General features: G+C 48.6%; 10 protein-coding genes across 10 annotated transcripts; 6 read left to right on the forward strand and 4 right to left on the reverse strand.

Annotated features, from left to right (window-relative positions):
* Window positions 1–346: 346 nt before the first annotated feature.
* SMC1 (cohesin subunit SMC1) lies at window positions 347–4,015 on the reverse strand (the record flags this gene model as incomplete). The annotated part of the gene is made up of 1 exon (XM_037282544.1): window positions 347–4,015. One exon carries the CDS (start codon window positions 4,013–4,015, stop codon window positions 347–349), a length of 3,669 nt encoding a protein of 1,222 aa, XP_037138439.1.
* An 875-nt stretch (window positions 4,016–4,890) lies between these two features.
* CDC4 (SCF ubiquitin ligase complex subunit CDC4) lies at window positions 4,891–6,990 on the reverse strand (the record flags this gene model as incomplete). The annotated part of the gene is made up of 1 exon (XM_037282545.1): window positions 4,891–6,990. One exon carries the CDS (start codon window positions 6,988–6,990, stop codon window positions 4,891–4,893), a length of 2,100 nt encoding a protein of 699 aa, XP_037138440.1.
* An 855-nt stretch (window positions 6,991–7,845) lies between these two features.
* GAP1 (amino acid permease GAP1) lies at window positions 7,846–9,642 on the forward strand (the record flags this gene model as incomplete). The annotated part of the gene is made up of 1 exon (XM_037282546.1): window positions 7,846–9,642. One exon carries the CDS (start codon window positions 7,846–7,848, stop codon window positions 9,640–9,642), a length of 1,797 nt encoding a protein of 598 aa, XP_037138441.1.
* Window positions 9,643–10,181: 539 nt separating this feature from the next.
* On the forward strand, window positions 10,182–11,306 carry HG536_0B06350 (FAD-dependent oxidoreductase; the record flags this gene model as incomplete). Its single annotated transcript, XM_037282547.1, has 1 exon — window positions 10,182–11,306. One exon carries the CDS (start codon window positions 10,182–10,184, stop codon window positions 11,304–11,306), a length of 1,125 nt encoding a protein of 374 aa, XP_037138442.1.
* Window positions 11,307–11,476: 170 nt separating this feature from the next.
* Window positions 11,477–12,016, forward strand: WWM1 (Wwm1p; the record flags this gene model as incomplete). Its single annotated transcript, XM_037282548.1, has 1 exon — window positions 11,477–12,016. The coding sequence occupies one exon, from the start codon at window positions 11,477–11,479 to the stop codon at window positions 12,014–12,016; it is 540 nt and encodes a 179-aa protein (XP_037138443.1).
* Window positions 12,017–12,287: 271 nt separating this feature from the next.
* Window positions 12,288–14,048, forward strand: IES1 (Ies1p; the record flags this gene model as incomplete). Its single annotated transcript, XM_037282549.1, has 1 exon — window positions 12,288–14,048. One exon carries the CDS (start codon window positions 12,288–12,290, stop codon window positions 14,046–14,048), a length of 1,761 nt encoding a protein of 586 aa, XP_037138444.1.
* CTF19 (Ctf19p) lies at window positions 14,043–14,999 on the reverse strand (the record flags this gene model as incomplete). The annotated part of the gene is made up of 1 exon (XM_037282550.1): window positions 14,043–14,999. One exon carries the CDS (start codon window positions 14,997–14,999, stop codon window positions 14,043–14,045), a length of 957 nt encoding a protein of 318 aa, XP_037138445.1.
* A 130-nt stretch (window positions 15,000–15,129) lies between these two features.
* On the reverse strand, window positions 15,130–15,450 carry HSP12 (lipid-binding protein HSP12; the record flags this gene model as incomplete). Its single annotated transcript, XM_037282551.1, has 1 exon — window positions 15,130–15,450. One exon carries the CDS (start codon window positions 15,448–15,450, stop codon window positions 15,130–15,132), a length of 321 nt encoding a protein of 106 aa, XP_037138446.1.
* Window positions 15,451–16,035: 585 nt separating this feature from the next.
* MDJ1 (Mdj1p) lies at window positions 16,036–17,523 on the forward strand (the record flags this gene model as incomplete). The annotated part of the gene is made up of 1 exon (XM_037282552.1): window positions 16,036–17,523. One exon carries the CDS (start codon window positions 16,036–16,038, stop codon window positions 17,521–17,523), a length of 1,488 nt encoding a protein of 495 aa, XP_037138447.1.
* A 158-nt stretch (window positions 17,524–17,681) lies between these two features.
* Window positions 17,682–18,191, forward strand: EMA19 (Ema19p; the record flags this gene model as incomplete). The annotated part of the gene is made up of 1 exon (XM_037282553.1): window positions 17,682–18,191. One exon carries the CDS (start codon window positions 17,682–17,684, stop codon window positions 18,189–18,191), a length of 510 nt encoding a protein of 169 aa, XP_037138448.1.
* Between the last annotated feature and the right edge of the window lie 5 nt (window positions 18,192–18,196).

Below are 18,196 nucleotides of genomic sequence, written 5' to 3' on the forward strand. Positions count from 1 at the left end.
TTCGCAAAAAAGGCAGATTGTAGCTAGATGATTCTGCTACGATAAAGCTACTGAATCTTGAGCCTCGATGCCGATTGATATATCTGTAGGCTTCTTATGATCGTGAAGCAGTCAACTCACTATGATGAGAAACCTTACTGAGATTTTGTAGGTACAACTGTTGTAGTGGCAAAATTCATCAACTCTGGGTCGTTGATGATGCGACCCTAAATCTTGACACCATTCTGTTTATATAGTAAATGATAACGAAAGCCACTGCGGCTTCCAGGCTTTGAGTGTTGCGTGTATTACAATTAGAAGGCTAGCAGATAGCTATAATTAGTCGCATGTGAGTGGCAAAAGCAGATCAATCGGCGTAGTTCTTGAGGTTTAACGTTACAACTCTGGAGGTGTTCAATTCCTGCTGTCTGTAGACCCCGACAAGACCATCGGATTTTTCGAACATCGAGTTCTTCAGCGAGATGACGATGAATTGGAGATTAGAGTTACCATGCCTCTTGATGTAGGTGGCGATCCTCTCCACGTTGGCGGTATCTAAAGCAGCGTCAACTTCATCTAGAACGAAAAATGGGCTCGGCTGGTATGCATTTATGGTGAAGAGAAGTGCGAGTGCTGCCACTGTTTTCTCCCCACCTGACAGATATTCCATATCCTTGAACCTCTTAAGCGGTGGAGTGGCGTGGTATCTGATTCCCGCGTTGAATGGTTCGTCTTCATCTTCGAGCGTCAAAGAGGCACTGCCACCTGCAAGCTCGCTGGTGGTATTTGGATTCTTGGTCAGTTCTCTGTACACTGAATCGATGTGATCGCTAACGTACTCAAATGCTTTCTCGAATAAGGTCTTTCTCTTTTTCTTGATCTTCATGAACTGTGCCAGCACTTTCTTCTCTTCTTTCCTAAGTTGCTCTGTCTCGGCGCTAATGGAACTGAACTTGTGCTGTGCTTCATTGAACCTGTCTGTCGCTTTGGCATTTGGTTGTAAACAGCTGAGCGTTTCGTCAATCTGCTTTAGGTTCTTCTCAAACTCCTTCCGTACAGCATCCTCGTTTTTGTTCTTGTATTTGGCCGGCAAAGAATCGTAGTCAATTTCAATTGCGGAGGAGATTCGAATGGCCTCGCTGTCAAGCCTATCAATTGGCAGGCTTTGGAGATCAATGTCGGAGTTGATCGGAATTTCTATACTGGATAGTTTGCAGTTTTTTAGAACGCACATTCTTTCGAGATCCTCTTTCTCCAGTAAATCTTGAGATTCGTCTCTTTCCCTTCTCAAATTCTCTAGAGTGGCATGGTGTTCTGCAAGCAGTTCTTCAGCCGAGCCCATGCTACGTTGCTTTTCAGCTACTTTTGCTTCAAGCTCCTTCAACTTTTCTCGATAACTCCTAATGCCTTCATCGAATTTCTTGACCTCCGCATCGATTGCTTCCTCCTGTTGCTGCAGCGACTGCAGCTCAGCAACCGCACTCCGAAGGTCGGTTTGGCTCTTCTCAAATCTCTTTGACGTCGCAGTCAACCTCTCGTTTTCGAACTGCAGCTTGTTTTCGACATTCAAAATCTGCTTTTGTAATTCTTGCAATTCTTTACTTTGTTGTCTCTTCAGATCTCCATAGTGAGCTTCGTATTCCTTTATGCTGAAACCCAGTCTATCAGTGAACTCTCGAAATATCTCAGCTTGCAGGTTATTTTTTTCCTTTTCAACGTCTTCCAGGGATTTGTTGGTAGCATCGAGTTTTTGCTGAAATTCTGAAATTCTTGGACCGTAATCATCTCGTATTAGATTCTGGTGATAACTGATGTCAGTGTTCAGATCTTGTAAATTCCGCTTCGATTGAGCGATTTGTGTTCGCAGACTGGAAGTCTCGGCGTTCAGTATAGATATGCTGCCTTCAAGTTCTCGAGCTCGTGAGGAGCAAGCTCGACTATATGAGGCGGTTTCTTCAATTTGAGCCAATAGCCTGTCTTTCAAGTTCATCAAGCTCTGATATTCTTCTTTGTCCCAACGATTAGTCGATTCTTTTGAAATACCACCTGTCATTAAGCCTGCTCTATTTATCAGTGCCCCCTCCAAAGTTACCAGCTTTGCCTTGACGTTCTTGTTCCATTTGAGATCCTTTGCGACTTCTAAAGTGTCACAAATAATTGAGTCCGAACAAACATATTGCATAGCTCTTTCATATTCTGGGTCAAACGTTATAGCATTAAGTGACAGAATGCAGCCCAAGCTTTCAGAAACCGGGAGCGAAGGTGTTTCGACATCGATTGTATCCAGCGGGATGAATGAAGCGACGCCAGCCCGTTGCTTCTTTAAATAAGCAATACAATCTTGAGCGACTGCTAGAGTATCGACGATAATCGAATCAAAATTCCTACCCAGGACAGTGGAAACAGACAGAGCGTACTTTTCTTTCTTTGGCTGACAAAGATCGCAGACTAGTCCTCTAACACCAGGAAAGAACCTTTTCAACGTTGCCACATTCTCTCTTAGTTTCCTTTCATTGTTCGTCTCTCGCTGATTGGCACTTAAGTCGTCGATTTTTATTAACGTCTCCCTGAGTTTCTGGTTCAAATCGTATTCCTTATTACTTGAAGACTCGATTGCAGATTGAAGACGTTTCAATTCCTTGATTTCATCACTTTGTAACGAGTTTTTTTCGTTTAAACTTGCCTCTAACTCGCTGATTTGTAATTGCAGTGTCTCCTTTGCTGGAGACAGCTCGTCAGCAATTCTATTCTTTGAAATATCCTGCCTCTTCCGAATTAGCTCAACATCATCTAGAATTTCCTTCCGGGTATTTTCGAGTAATGATGTTCTGTTCTCTATTGAGAACCCTCCAGAACTCAGGTAACTCTCCTTGAGAGACGCATAAAGTTTCAGATCATCATCACTTAGCTGATAATCTTGTGACTGTTTATTTGAATTTCGAATTTCAGCTTCGTAGGTTTCCTTGGCTCTCGTCACAACTTGTAATTGATTTCTGAATCTTTCGACATATGACTGCTGTCGTTCAATATCTCTTTTCATAGCTTCAATTCTGTTTTCTAAATTGCTAATGCGCTTGGTAGCAGTGCGCTGCGATAACCTGATGGGCAACAACTGGCCCTCGACTTGTTCTTTATCTTTGATTTTATACGTCAACGTGCTCTTTTGTTTTGTGATTAGGGCGTTTTCCCTGACAAGAGCAGCTTTGGCTTTCTCTAATCTTTTCTCTTCGCTAGCAATCTTCCCCTTCAAAGTTTTCATTCGATTCTCGCATTCGGATAATTTCTGCTTGTTCTCTGACTTCCGTTGTTCCAGCTCATATAATTGCCATAGTGCTTGATGCTTCTCAAGTTCTACCTTGCGATTGACCTGCTTCTCGAACTCTTCATTCTTATTGATACCTTCCTTGTAGGTCCTCATCTCAGCGTGGATTCTTCGCCTGTTCTTGATCATTTCCGCTGTAGATTGTCCAAGTGTTTCCACTTTCTCTTTCAGCATATCATACTCTTTCTTGTATTGAATCGACCCCGAAACTTCTTCCAAAAGATTTGTCAGTTCGACAGCTGACTGAGAGGCTATTTGGACAACGTCACCTTGAAACACCAAGAAATTCTTAGCCTTAATTAAGATGTTCTCTTCTTCCAAGAAATCTGCGTATCTCTTATAACTGACTGCCTCGCCGTTCATCTTATACATTGTATCTCCATTCTTCGATATGTGCCTGCTCAATTCTACCGTCAGATCGCCCTTCATGTAGAAAGCTTTGACATGAGCAGTGGCAGGACTATCCTCTGACTCAACATCACGGTCTTCGTCATCTTCTGCCACTACCCCGCGATAGATCAGATCTTTCACAGCGCTCGATCTCAGATGCCTGCTCCTAACACCAAGCACGAAGGAGATCGCATCCATCATGTTCGATTTCCCCGAACCATTAGGCCCGATGATACTCGTGAAATTCGAATCTCCAAATCCCACTTTCACAGTCCCTTTGTAGGATTTGAAGTTATGCAACTCCAGCCCAACGAGTCGACCCATAGCAACCTTCCAACGACCTCAAGCTACTCACAGATCAACTTCAGCTCTCGATCTAACCATCGATATAACGCGTCTCTACTGACTGTGAAGATCTTGAAACTCTTGACGCGTCACGTCGCCAGCGACGAAGATATCTGTAAAGCATACTGAAAGTATCGGTTATTACAAGTTTAAATAGTATGGCATACTTAGTTAATAGGGCGATGACATGTCTCTCTAGTCAGTCACCGAAGTTCTGCAAGCTCCACATCCCTTTCGATGTTGCTTAATCTCCCGTAGTTGTGGGAATTTCGAGTGCGAGTTGGGTGAAGAACGCCTAGCTTTCCAAGCAGCCAGGTATTGCCTTGCATCAACGCATACATGGCTGTTACGTCGAATGCAATGAAAATGGCCTTACGGAACATGATAAACTGCTTGTCGGGATTCATAGTCCTGTACTGAACCACAATGCTGACTCCGAGAAGGAAGATCAAGAAGGCAGATATCGAGACTGCAACGCCGGAAACTAGCAATTGCCACGAGATTTGCAAGCCATTGACGCTTCTTGCTGAGCTTCAAGGGTAGGAGGGAAAGATGTCTTGGCCGAAGAGGCGTTCTTCAGTCGTTCGCTGATCCACCCGTCGCGAGGGAGCGCCAGCACTCAGAGGGGAATTGTGAAGCAGTCTATCCATCGGTACACTCATCTTGGCGGTTCACGACCATCCTTAAAGAGATAGCCCATTGCGGGATGAACGATAGCTGTAGTTGATTTCTATGAAATGCCAGTTTTTTTCATGGGTGCAGTAACTACCAATACCCGCCTTTGATTATCTCTTCGCAGAGGGCTTTTATATGAAGATCGATCTACAATCACAATATGGAGAGCCTATTAAGGTCTATACGTTGCCAGGGTTTTCCGCATTGGCAGCGATTCCAAAATCAAGCAGCTCGACATAGCTCTGTCCGTCCTTTTCGACCGCTGCGACCAAGGTCCTGCCCTTGAAATTTACGGACCAGATTTGGTCGGCGTCGCGCAGAATATTGGAGTGGACCAGTTTCCCGCTTCGCAGGTTGTAGACATTGAACTGACCTTCCGAGCCACTTACCAGCAAGTTATCGCTCACGTAGAAGGTAGTAATGGCGCTCAGGTTGCTATGGTGGTATGCAAATTTTCTCGAGTAATCGTTGGAATCCCAGCCCCTCAGGCTGCCGTCAGCAGCAGCGCTGACCAAGAACTTGTCCGAAAGCCGCAGCAAACCGACTAACTGAGTATGACCCTGCAAAGTGCACATCGAACCTGATATCTTTGTACAGGGAGCCAGGGAGGACGTCACAACGGTACAGGTGCCGTTATTCCAAATGTTTTGTAAGTCCCAGACTTTGATTGTGGTATCCATGCTGGCGGAGATGCATCTGAATCTCTTGTAGTCGTAAATGGTCGAATAGATTCGATCGGTGTGTCCGGTCAGGATGTATAGACATTTCATCTGCGCGATATCCCAAACCATGAGGTTGTTGTCGTAGGAACCGCTGATCACTATATTCCCGTGGCCGGAGACCGTGCGCACGGATGCCATGTGGCCCCGCAGCACACCGACGAAATAAGGGTTCTCCTCAGGCGTGTTGTAGACGAGTGGCCATTCCTGTGTCACTGCGCTGGGCTCTCGTGGCAGCTTCCACACATGTAAGGTGTTATCACGCGACCCCGTAACAATGTATTTTATGTTCTTGTACTCGACGATATCCAAACATCTCACTGTCGAAGCATGACCCTTGAATACGTGCGTGCAGCAACCACGCTTGATATCCCAAACTCTAACACTTCGGTCCGTCGACCCACTCACTAGGACTCCGTCTCCGTCATATTTCAGCGCCCACACACCGCCGTCGTGGCCGGTCAGCTCCAGCATGAACTGCTTCTTCTGCGCATCATAAACCCTAATCACCTTATCGTCAGCACCAGTGATAACGTAGTCATCCTCAAACTGCAAACAGGTAACCACGCTGGTCATGTGACCCCTCAAAGTGGTCCGTTGTGGGACGAAATCAGGATTATACCAGTTCTGCAGAACCCTGCAATTCTCCAGGAAGTCCAGTTGGTAGCCGTCCTCTTCGTGTCTGATCTGCGGATACTTCGAAGGCAGCCTAGATGAGTACTTGGCAAAGTTCTCCTTCGACACAAAGCTCTCCGTGAGCAACAGCTGCCTCCACAGATGCGGCGTCGAGTTGATCAATTCATTCCAGCGCTTGCAGGTCCGCAAGCATTGCGCGATATCCGAGAACGACAGGTTCGTGAGGATCTTGAGAACGATTTCAAGCGGCAGCGAAGACAAGAAATCGCGCTTCAAATTGTCCCTGATCAGCGTCCCCAGATCGGAAAGCTCCTTACGATCAAGGCTCGACACCAGCTGAAATAAAAGGTTTTTGTAGCACACAGGCGGTAGCTCGCTTCGCACCATCGATACCACATCGTTCGTATACATCTGCGAAACGGCTCGCATATTCTCGTCGCCGCCGCCGTCTTCGGCTCTTGGCGTCCCGACACTAGGCGACGCCAGCGGCGACAGGGGTAGAGTCTCTTCGACCACGTCGCCTGCGATCGCGACCGCACCAGACGCGCTGGCACCACTGCTCACCGCCGCAACAGCAGCAGAACTCGTCTCGGGACCTGCCCCAAGGATCTGCTGTGCAGCAGACAGCAGAATAGCCTTACGGACATCCTCCTCCGCTCCAGATTCACAACCCGCTTCACTCTCCCCGTCACGTGGCCTCGGCGTGTTGGCTGCCGTGCTCACCACCCTCGCCCTCTTGCAATCTTCCTTCTCCTCGACAACCTGACTGCTCTCGCGTCTGCGTCTCTTGACAGTCGCCCCAGCGCCTACCGCCAAGCTGTTCCCATCACCGCCGCTTCCTTGCACACCATCCTCCCTTATCCGGTACTGATATGGAACCGGAATTTTCAAAAGGGGATACTCTGGCACTGCAACGTCTCTCATCTAACCGTCTCAACCCCTACAAACCATTCCCAGGCAAACCTACTTATCGAGAACCATCAACACTCTAACTATTCTCTGATATGCTTACTATTGCGAAAAAACTCGGATCCGCTTGCCTACTGTTACCCGGACCTGTGAGCAACTAACATTGTCACCCGGCGCCGGACAGTGAATCTGTCAAACACTGTCCGAAGATCCAATGGTCTCTTGAACACAACATATCACCGACTAATCGCACTTCATAAATCATCTGCCCAAGTCTTCGTAATCTTCTAGAAAGACCATACGGCATTTTTTTTGTTTGTTCATCTTTTCCAGTTTTCTTATCCCTGCTATGCGGCACGGCGATAACGTAGGGTCGCTACGGCATCCCACGTAACCGATTCAGAATCTTATCTTGTTAATTAATCTGTGCTGAATGCCAAGAGATAGACATTTCGAGCCGTAGCGACTATGCGCATAGTCGGAGCAGCACCGACAGGAAAAACAAACCAGTGCAATCAAAACGATAGATAGACAAAGGCAGAGACATGATAATGGATGGTTTGTGTTGCGGAGATATGAGCGGGATTGCGACGCAGCGTAGTGCAATCGACTTCCCAGCTGCTCTTGCAGGAACAGAGTGCTTCGTAGCGCAAAGCATTCGGCCGATGTGAAAAATGGTTCGTTTGTCAGTTATCTTCAATGTGCCGATTATCGCAGTAGGTTGTAGCTTATCAGGGAGTGCTGGCCTTGGTTTCGTTGGTCGTTGTAGAGCGGATCAGTAGGTGTGTATGTATATAAGAAGTCCTTCTGTCGAGCACAAATGGTTAGGTTCATAGGGACTGGAATTGAACAGGACATAAAGTAATTGGCATGGGCTTGGTAGGCGACGAAAAGACTGGCAAAGCGCCGGTCGTGAAGGACTCCGAGCTTCACAACGTTGAGGTGGAGTATTTGCACGGTCCAGACTCGTTTGAACAGTCGGCAGGCAGCAGTGATGGCCAGCCGCGGTCGAGATGGGGAAGGTTTGTGGATTCTTTCAAGAGAGCAGAGGAGATTGAGGTGGATCCCAACTTGTCGGAGGTTGAGAAGGCTGCCTTGAGAACTGCGCAGGCTCCGTTGCAGCGTCATTTGAAAAATAGACATCTGCAAATGATTGCCATTGGTGGCGCTATTGGTACCGGGCTGTTTGTCGGTAGTGGTACGGCTTTGAGAACTGGTGGTCCCGCCGGTATCATCCTCGGGTGGGGCTTGACTGGTACTATGATATACTGCATGGTTATGGCGACAGGTGAGCTGAACACGGTGTTTCCCGTGGCCGGTGGGTTTACCACTTACGCGGTGCGTTTCTTGGACGAGTCGCTTGGATTTGCCCTGAATTTCAACTACATGTTGCAATGGTTAGTGGTGTTACCACTGGAGATTGTCGCGGCGTCGATCACAGTTAACTTTTGGGGTACCGATCCGAAGTATCGCGATGGGTTTGTTGCATTGTTCTGGGTTGTTATTGTCATTATCAATCTGTTCGGCGTCAGAGGCTATGGTGAAGCCGAATTTGTGTTTTCGATTATCAAGGTGATCACCATCGTCGGGTTCATCATTATGGCCATCGTGTTGATCTGCGGTGGCGGGGGCCGCGAGTACATCGGGGCCAAGTACTGGTACCATCCTGGTGCATTCGTCGGAGATACGGCTGGGAAGCAGTTCAAAGGCTTCTGCTCTGTCTTTGTGACCGCCGCATTCTCTTTTGCTGGTAGTGAACTGGTCGGTTTGGCAGGCTCTGAGGCCCAAAACCCCAGAAAGGCTGTGCCTGCTGCTGCAAAACAGGTTTTTTGGAGAATAACCTTATTCTATATCCTCTGCCTATTGTTGATCGGTATGCTGGTTCCCTATAACGACCCACGTTTGATTGGTGCTTCTTCGGTGGATGCTGCAGCATCACCATTTGTCATTGCCATTGTCAATGCCGGCATTAAAGGTCTACCTAGCGTCATCAACGTGGTCATCCTTATCGCCGTGCTGTCCGTTGGTAATTCTGCAATCTACACCTGCTCCAGAACCCTAGCGGCTCTTGCAGATCAAGGCTTTTTGCCCAAGATTGTCGGCTACATCGATCGCGGCGGCAGACCGATGGTTGGCATCATAATTTCCTCAGTGTTTGGTTTGCTAGCATTCGTCGCTGAATCTAGCAAGGAAGGGGAAGTTTTCAATTGGCTGTTGGCCATCTCCGGTCTCTCGTCTTTGTTCTCCTGGGCTGGTATTTGTTTTTGCCAAATCCGTTTCAGGTCAGCTTTAGCCGTTCAAGGTAGATCCACGGACGAGCTGCCCTTCAAGGCTCCATTAGGCTGCTGGGGTTCCTACTGGGGGGCTTTCATGTGTTTCGTAATGTTGGCTGCTCAATTTTATGTTGCTCTATTCCCAATTGGCAGTAAACCAAACGCTTCAGATTTCTTCTCTGCGTACTTGGCATTTCCTATCGTGCTGGCATTTTACATCTTCCATAAGATCTGGAAGAAGAACTGGAAATTCTTAATCAAATTAGAGGACATGGATATCGATACCGGCAGAAGAGAAGTTGACGTGGAGTTGTTAAAACAGGAATTGGCCGAAGAAAGAGCCGTTCTCGCTGCAAAACCATTCTACATCAGGTGGTGGAGCTTCTGGTGTTAAACTTCGTACATCACCTTCTAATCAGATGTGTATTAAAGTAAAGTAATCAATCATGATCTTGATGTTTGCCTGAATGAAGAATCGTAGATCTTTGAGATGTTTCCTTCGATGTTTGGCTTTTTTTATGTATAGGGCACAGCACTGCGTTTTCAGCCATCAATGCACACTGTGTCCAATAAGATAAACAGTGAGTATGACTAATTCGCATCCTACGAGCACAATACTCTACCCGACTAAGAGTAAGATAATGGAAACTTGATTGGATTTTATCGGGATATACGGTTGCTCGTTTTCATACTCGTTTTCCTCTACTTCAAATTGGAATACAGGACGGCCATCGCATCCAGAAACCAGGTTAAATACTTTATGATTTCTTGCCCGCATTTCACAGATTAACTCATTTCGCTAGCTAATCTTGTTTTAATACCTGATTTTCACCGACGCCAAGACTTTTTTACAGAGTGACGCTTATAAGCATGACGTCGGGCTACGCTTGTTTAAGCTAGATTAAGTGAACTATCCGAGCAAATAAATTTGAGATGCCCGATTCTGTGGTCATTGTCGGCGCAGGAGTCATTGGCCTGACTATTGCACACCAATTGCTGCTGGATATTCAAAGCCAATCGAGCGCAAGTAAGCTAAAGAAATTGACCTTTATCTCGAGAAATTATCCCAATGACGAGCCGTTGACTCATGAATATACTTCGCCCTGGGCAGGCGCCCACTTTAGACCTTTCCCACATAGGCCAGAAGCCTACGAGACTGACAAGAGAGAAAGTGCCTACACTAGGGTGACTTACAAGTTTTTCCAAAAGTTTGCTGCAGAACACCCGGAATCGACGATTGAGTTCATGAAAGGTGTTGACTGGTTGGCGAAACCGACCTCCGAGTATCTTGGCCTCGGACCGGGCCTCAGTAAGGACTCCTTGGTAGATCTTAGGACGCTTTCTAAGCCGGAATTGCCTCCCGGCGTTGAGTACGGCTGCGAATACCTCACCTGGTGCTTAAATGCTCCAGAGTATCTAAAATTTTTGCAAGCCCAGGTGGAACAGCTGTGTCTGAGACTGAGAATCCCATTGGAGTTCTCCAGGCTCAACTTGACCTCTTTACAAGACATCGAGAAGTGGTTCGGCGGCACTAACGTGGTCTTCAATGCCAGCGGAACTGGTTTACTGTACTCTGGCGGCTACGATCCCAAGTCTTTCAGCATCAGAGGCCAAACCCTTCTTTTGAACGTCCCGAACCCAAACTCCATACGCTATGCCCACGCTACTATAACACACCAAGGGAATGACGGATCGTGGACTTTTGTCATCAAGAGGCCGGCTTCCAATGGCAAGCCCCAGTACATCCTGGGAGGTACCAAACAATTGGACGACGATCTGATTGTGCCTCGCGAGGCGGACACACAGGCGCTTTTATCTAGAGCACGCAAATTATTCCCAGATCTCCTCTTCCCTGATGGCTCATTCGACATCGTTAGAGTCAACGTGGGTTTCAGACCTGCAAGACAAGCCGGCAGCAGAGTCGAACTCGAAGCGTCGCCAGAGAACGGCCTGAAGATCGTTCATGCCTACGGTTTTGGCGGTATGGGCTACGAGGTATCTGTGGGAGCCGCCCAGCATGCCATTAGACTGTATAAATCAAGGCCTAGCAGGCTTTGACCGCCTTTCTATAGACTGGGTTTAATAAACTTCGATACATGTGCTCTTATCACAAGAGACGTCCTTACGGTATGCCTTGTCCTGGCCTCCTTTAACGAACCAGCAAGCACAAGTGACCGCTCTTGAGGCAAGGAAACCATTCACCAGGATCAGTGGAAACCACTTGCACGATGGCCCAAAGCAGAGACGTTGTTCCCAAAGTTCCCGGTGGCTGGAAGGCGGTATTCGATGACGAATATAAGCAGTGGTTTTTCGTTGATCTAAGCACCAAGCAATCTCAATGGGAAGCCCCAAGAGGCACTGAATGGCCAAATAGTAGGCGTGCTGCTCCACCACCTCCACCTGCATACGACTCACAACCACCACAACCCCAGCAGCAACAACGCTACGCTTCTCAGCCTCCGCAGCAGTACTATCCGCAGCAGACGCAGCCAATGTATCAACAGCCAATGTACGGACAGCAGCCAATGTACGGACAGCAGCCCATGTATCAGCAGCCCATGTATCAGCAGCCAATGTACCAGCAGGCTCCGCAGAAGAGAAATAACCATGCGATGAGAAACGGTCTACTTGGGGCCGGAGCTGGTATGGTTGGCGGTTTCTTGCTGGCTGATGCCATGCAACCGGATGTTATCATCGAGAATAACTACGAAGGTGGGTATGATGGGGGAGATTTTGGCGGAGGGGACTTCGGTGGTGGAGACTTTTGAAGAATCATGATGTCAAGTTCCGCGTTCATTCTTATATAGACGATAGATGGCAAGTAGACCTAACTGAGTTTTCCGTGCCAGCGAGATATTACCAATTCTCGTCAAGCGTAGAGAGCCATAGTGGCATCGTTCTTGATCAACCGTTTCTTAGAGGGCGTCGCGGCAGACGGGCCGAAAGGTCTATTAGACCAGCAACTTGATAGAGATAGGTGAAAACTGCTAGTTGCCCAGGGTGGTTATCAGTGTACTGCTCAATATTAGAAGGACGATAATGAGGAAGAAGGTATACGATCCCATTCACGACGTTTTCCAGAATCAAGCAGAAAGCGATGAGGATTCAAAGGCAGCGATGAATGATCAAGCATCTGCATCCGGAAGAGCCGAAATCGCAGAGGATGACGATGATATGAATACTGAGAGCGAGGAAGATCACGGCAGTCCGATAAAGGGCTTTCCAGTACCTTCTGTTACTACCAGTCGGAAAAAGATGAAAGAATCAAGCAAATATAACAGACATTTGAAGAAACCAGACGGGGAATTCTTCTCTCGGAAAGATTTACAATTTCATTTCTTGAGAAGATTATTGCTTGATGATCGTCCTCTCTTTACCAATATCTTCAAAGAGATTTATGCAAAATCTATGGCACCGCTGGCGTCTGTCGGACGCAACGCTGCAAGGGTGAGCGATAAAGCTTACGATGCGAGAGCATTTGTCTTTAATGATAAACTGACGTTCTCACAGCATTACATCCTCACCTTGGCATCTTCAACCAAATGTTCTAAGGTGTTGAGAGATAAACTGTTGCTGGATCATCAAGTTGCGTTCTCTACCTGCATACTGGCGTTGCTGGTGAATATAGGCAGACTGAATACGACGATAAACTTTTACTTGGAGATGACATCTCAGTTGCGAACTTTCCATTCTGTACCCTGTTTGCAGTACAAAGTGGCTGATCTGAAATCTTTACAGGACACTCCAAGACTAAAATCTATTTTGAAAAATCTCCCCATTGGGAACGAGCAAATTGATCTATCTGAGTTTTATGAGACGCCAAGCGGCGGCAGCCATAGATTGAACCTTGTGAATCTGCTTTTCACTCTGTGTGATAGCGTGAGTCTGGTCAACTTAAAGTTGCTCTCCAAGTACGTTTGCGCCAACGGCAAGACCGTCTCATTGTTCAACATACTCGATTCCCCAGGCTATGAGCCAGAAGATCGGTGCAATGTCTTGCTGTGGCTTCTGTACATCCACACGGAGACGGACCTAACGGACGATGCAATACAACGATCGATCAAGATCTTCACTCAAGACGACAAGCTTCCACTGAGGCCCACAGATGAGGACTATGATAAGGATTCTCAGGACGAAATCGACTTTGGCATGCAGCAGAAAGCGAAGAGAAAGGAGTTCCTTAAGCGGATCAAGCACCACGACGCAGAGGACAGGGAAACTCAGGAACAAGAAGAAGAAGCGAAGGAAGAAGAAAACGAGCAGGAGGAAGACACCCTAAAGGAGGAACTAGACGAAACATTACAGGAAACGGACTCTTTGGAGGAGGAAATTCCAGTGCCTGCCACTCCACAGCGCAAGAGGCGAGATGTGACAAAGGATAAGAAGGAGCTCAAGAGAAGAAAGATCGAGCATGCAATTTCTGCAACGGTTAAGAGCGAACCACAGAACAACGAAGCAGATAGAATTGAGTATCTCATCGAGACGGATAAGAACAAGATTGTTGGGAAGCTCGGACGGAGCGATCGCAAAACAGGCGAACAGTTCATTCGAGATCTGCTAGAATCGCAAGGACCCGTCCGGTGGAAACGACGCGATCTTGGACTTCTGAAGATCTTCAACGAATACGAAGACATCCCGATGGCGTCTGTAATTGGTATCAGAGGCAAGAAACGGAAGAAGTTCAAAGACAACGTCCTTGGGTTTGAGACTGATTTTCTGAGAAATTTCGCCGCTGCCAAGAAAATAATGCTACAGCACCAGGACTCCGATGATGACCTCCGCGACGCTTTCCATTTATAAACACAGACAAGCCTTACATAACTCCTGTAAGCCGAGACTCACGCCGTATTCCCTGAGCAGCCCGGCTTTAATCTGCTCGGTGTCGATCAGTTCCCCAGACCCGTTGACCAACGTCGTAGCGATCGTCGTCGAGGGCCACATGTCCGCCAGTTCGATGAGCCATTGCACTCGCAGCACGGCTGTCGGCGAGACCGACCGGGCAAACCTAATACACGCTTCCGATTCGCGCTCCACTGTCACGAGGCTTGGATATCTGGACATCGCCGACGCCAGGCGATCGAACTCAGCGGACCTACGCTCGCGAAGCGAGTCGAACTCGAAACAACCCAGCAGAATCCGCGGCGGGTTCTGGCACCGAACAAGGTCGCGCAGCAGCCATCTGACGCTCCGAGACATATCTTGCACGTCGCAGCCCACAAGGACGGCTTCCCGATACTTCAGCTTCAGCGTCACGTGGAACGCGGGTCGAAGCTTGCTGAACTGGGCCTTGACGATCACTTCCGTCGCGGTGGCATCCTCGATGCTCTCGACCTCCAGCTCCACGCCAGCGTAGAGTTCACGCAAACTTTGCAGCCTCGCTTGCATGTTCAACAGGGGCAATGTATCGCTCTTGGTCGCCAGCTCCCTCTGCAAATCGGTGCTCCCATCGATTGTCTCTACCGCTGGTCCGATGGTTGCTGACTCGGGACCGGACAGCAACACGAGATCCATGAGTCTTGCATCTGCGCCAGCGACGTTCTCCAGCGGCGCCTGCGTCCTACGTTTCAGCGACTCGAGTTCCTGCAACAGGCGGTTCCTCTTCGAGATCAGCGAGTCCCGCTGCTCATGAAGCCTGATGAGCTGAAGGTCTGCCTCGGGCAGCCCGTCCTCGAGCTCGCTCGAGGACTGCGCGAGCCCGGCTGCAGACGCGCTGCTGCTCCTCCGGACCGTCGAGTCTGAAGTAAAATCCATACCCAGTGCTGATCTTACTGAAAACTTTTTCGTTACTTACAAGGTCCGCTTGTATAGAGGATCCGTGCAACTACATAAGATAAACAGAACCGCTTACTAGCGGTCTTCGCTAAACATCACCATGCCTTGCTTACTTCTTGGAGGGCTCACCGCCGTGGACAGAAGAGGAAACGTATTCGACAGCTTCCTCCAACTTCTTCTTGGCAGCCTCCACGTACTGGCCGGCAGTTTCCTCGAAAGACTCACCCTTGGCCTCGTCCTTACCCTCCTTAGCAGCGTCGTGAACGCCCTGAGCGACTCCCTTGTTCTCTTCTGGCTGAATGGCGCCGGCGACTCTGTCGGCGGCGTCGGTTACCTTCTCCTTGCCTTGCTCCATGTAAGATTTTTGGGACTCTGGCTTAGCCTTCTCGGATAGTTTTTCGCTGAAATCCTTTCTACCTGCGTCAGACATTGTTCTTATTGCTACTAGTTGTTGGTTTAGATGGTGTAGATGGAAAGACAAGGAAAGAAGGGAAGAAGGAGCAGATACGAAGTGGATAACGAGAGGCAACTGCACCCTCTTTATATAGGTGCGATCTGAGACCCCCTCGACGCTCGGCGGCTACTGCTATCTACGTCTAGACACGTTATGTTTGCTCTGAGCAGCACAGGGAATCGAGAATAGCCGGATACACTGCCCCAATATGTCACTAATTATTGCTTTGCCAGCAACGTAAGTGTTCATTCAGCTATGAGTACGAGTCTCTTCGCCAGTTTGCTATCTTGCTTTCTTGCTATTCCGGATCGATGCCGTCCTGAATGACAAAGCCGTGGAATCCAATCGAATTTCATGGAACAATGAGCACGTGACTGAATGAGATTTTTGGAATTTTCTGGTGTGGCCGGGTGACGGGGGAGTGCAATGATGGCCTCTAGTGTTTCGATGGGCTTCTTCGAAGGTAATAAGCGCAGGTTGTAGTAGGATGGGTACTTTAGCAGAGGAGACCACTGGCGAGCGCTATAAAGCATCAGGAAGACTGTGAGATCGAGGCTTGGGATGAGCAAAGGTAGCGTTTTGGGGAGAAGGGTGTTTTGTGCGGGATACAGAGCTTGCGGTTGGGCGAACAGTGGTCGGTTTGCCGTGCGGCAGTTCCATGGTTCGGTTCCACGGCGGCAGGACATTAAGGATCCGTACGACACGCTTGGGGTTAAGAGGAGTGCTTCGTCGTCTGAGATCAAGAAGGCGTATTACAAGCTGGCTAAGAAGTACCATCCGGATGTCAATAAGGAGCCCGATGCCGAGGCCAAGTTCCACGATCTGCAGAACGCGTACGAGATTCTGTCTGACGAGAACAAGAAGCAGCAGTACGACCAGTTTGGTGCGGCAGCGTTTAATGGGTCTGCTGGGGGCGGTCCGGGCGGACCGGGCGGACCTGGCGGGTTCGGGGGATTCGGCAGTCCGTTTGGCGACTTTGGTGGCGGCGGAGGTGCCGGATTTGGGAATTTTGGCGGCATAAATTTCGAGGACCTGTTTGGTGCTGCGTTCGGCGGCGGCGCTGGCAGAGGCGGCGGACCCAACGGCCGGTCTTCTATGTTCAGAGAGTACAAGGGAGATTCCGCAGAGGTGGTGCATCGGATGAGTTTTAAGGAAGCGGTGTTTGGTGCCAAGGGCGCCAAGTTGAAGTTTAGCGTGGTGGATCCCTGTTCGACGTGTCAGGGTTCGGGATTGAAACCGAACGCGCAGAGCTCCACATGCCCCAGTTGCCACGGAAGCGGTACCACTGTGCATGTGAGGGGCGGATTCCAGATGGCGTCGACTTGTAACCGCTGTGGTGGGGAAGGGACCATTGTGCGCCCACAGGACGTTTGTAGGAGCTGTCACGGCGAAGGAGTGCAGCTTAACAGTCAAAAGACCATTAGCGTCGATCTACCCATGGGTTTGCAGGATGGTGACGTGGTCAGGGTGCCGGGACAAGGTTCGTACCCTCACATGGCCGTGGATCCAAAGATGAAGGACTCTGTCAGACTGCACAGAGGTGACTTATTGGTTAGGATTCGCGTGGATAAGGATCCCCGCTTCACGATTAAAAATAAGACTGATATATGGTACACAAAGGAGATACCAATTACTACCGCGGCTCTCGGTGGGCAGGTCACCATACCCACTGTGGACGATTCGCAGATAAGACTCAAGGTGCAGCCGGGCACGCAGCCGGATCAGGTCATCTCGATCCCCAACATGGGAGTGCCCAGAATGAACGGAGAGCGCGGGGCCATGAAAGTGCAGTACAAGATTGTCATCAAGAAGCCTCAGTCGCAGGCTGAGAAGTGTCTATGGGAAGCACTGGCAGATGTGACAAACGATCAAACAGCAAAGAGATCCGAGACGAAAGCTTCAGATACAAATCACACAGACAAGACGGCGAACCACAATACTGCAACGACAAACCCTGATAACCCCAGCGCATTGGGCAGATTGGAAAACTTCATCAGCAACACTTTCAAGAAGATCAGAGGTGGTGACGATAAGAGACAAGATTCATAGACAGATATTCCCTTTTTCATGCAACCCTATGTAATTTGGCCTGTAAATACACGCTTTAACTCTATGTGATTAGAAGAGTAAAAAAGTCAAGCGTAAAAAGCACACTCTTGGAACTCTCCAGAGATCGCCGTGAGAGAACGCCAAGACCCAAGATCAACATGCCAAAGTTGCAAGGATTTCAGCGCAGCCTCTACTACTACTATTTCCTGCTCCACATACCGATCACTCTTCTTATCGATTCGCAGGTTGTGATCCCTGAACGCTACCACCCGGCGTCAGCCCTGTTTAGGTGGCATATCGCACAGAACAACGATTTCCTACTACAGGAGAAACCAACTTGGCTATACAACTTTGTGCTGATCGAGCTGGTCTTGCAATTGCCGTTGTTTTTCTACTTCGCAAACGGTCTACGTCCAACTCAAGCAACAACCGATCAAACCAAGCTTGCCAAGGCTGCAGCTTCCAGCAAAGAGAAAAATCTATACAGATGGCTGCGCATCTATGGCTGGAACGCCTCATTGAGCACTCTAATTTGCATGATTACGATTTATCAAAGGGGATACTACCCATCGACACCTCTCGTGCCATTAGTCTACGAGGACAAGATACGTCTGATTCTCGTCTATCTTCCTACGTTTCTGCTACCATTGAGATTGTGCCTTTTATAGGCTGA

This window comes from Torulaspora globosa, chromosome 2 (genome assembly GCF_014133895.1).
Source record: "Torulaspora globosa chromosome 2, complete sequence".
Taxonomy (NCBI): Eukaryota; Fungi; Ascomycota; class Saccharomycetes; order Saccharomycetales; family Saccharomycetaceae; genus Torulaspora; species Torulaspora globosa.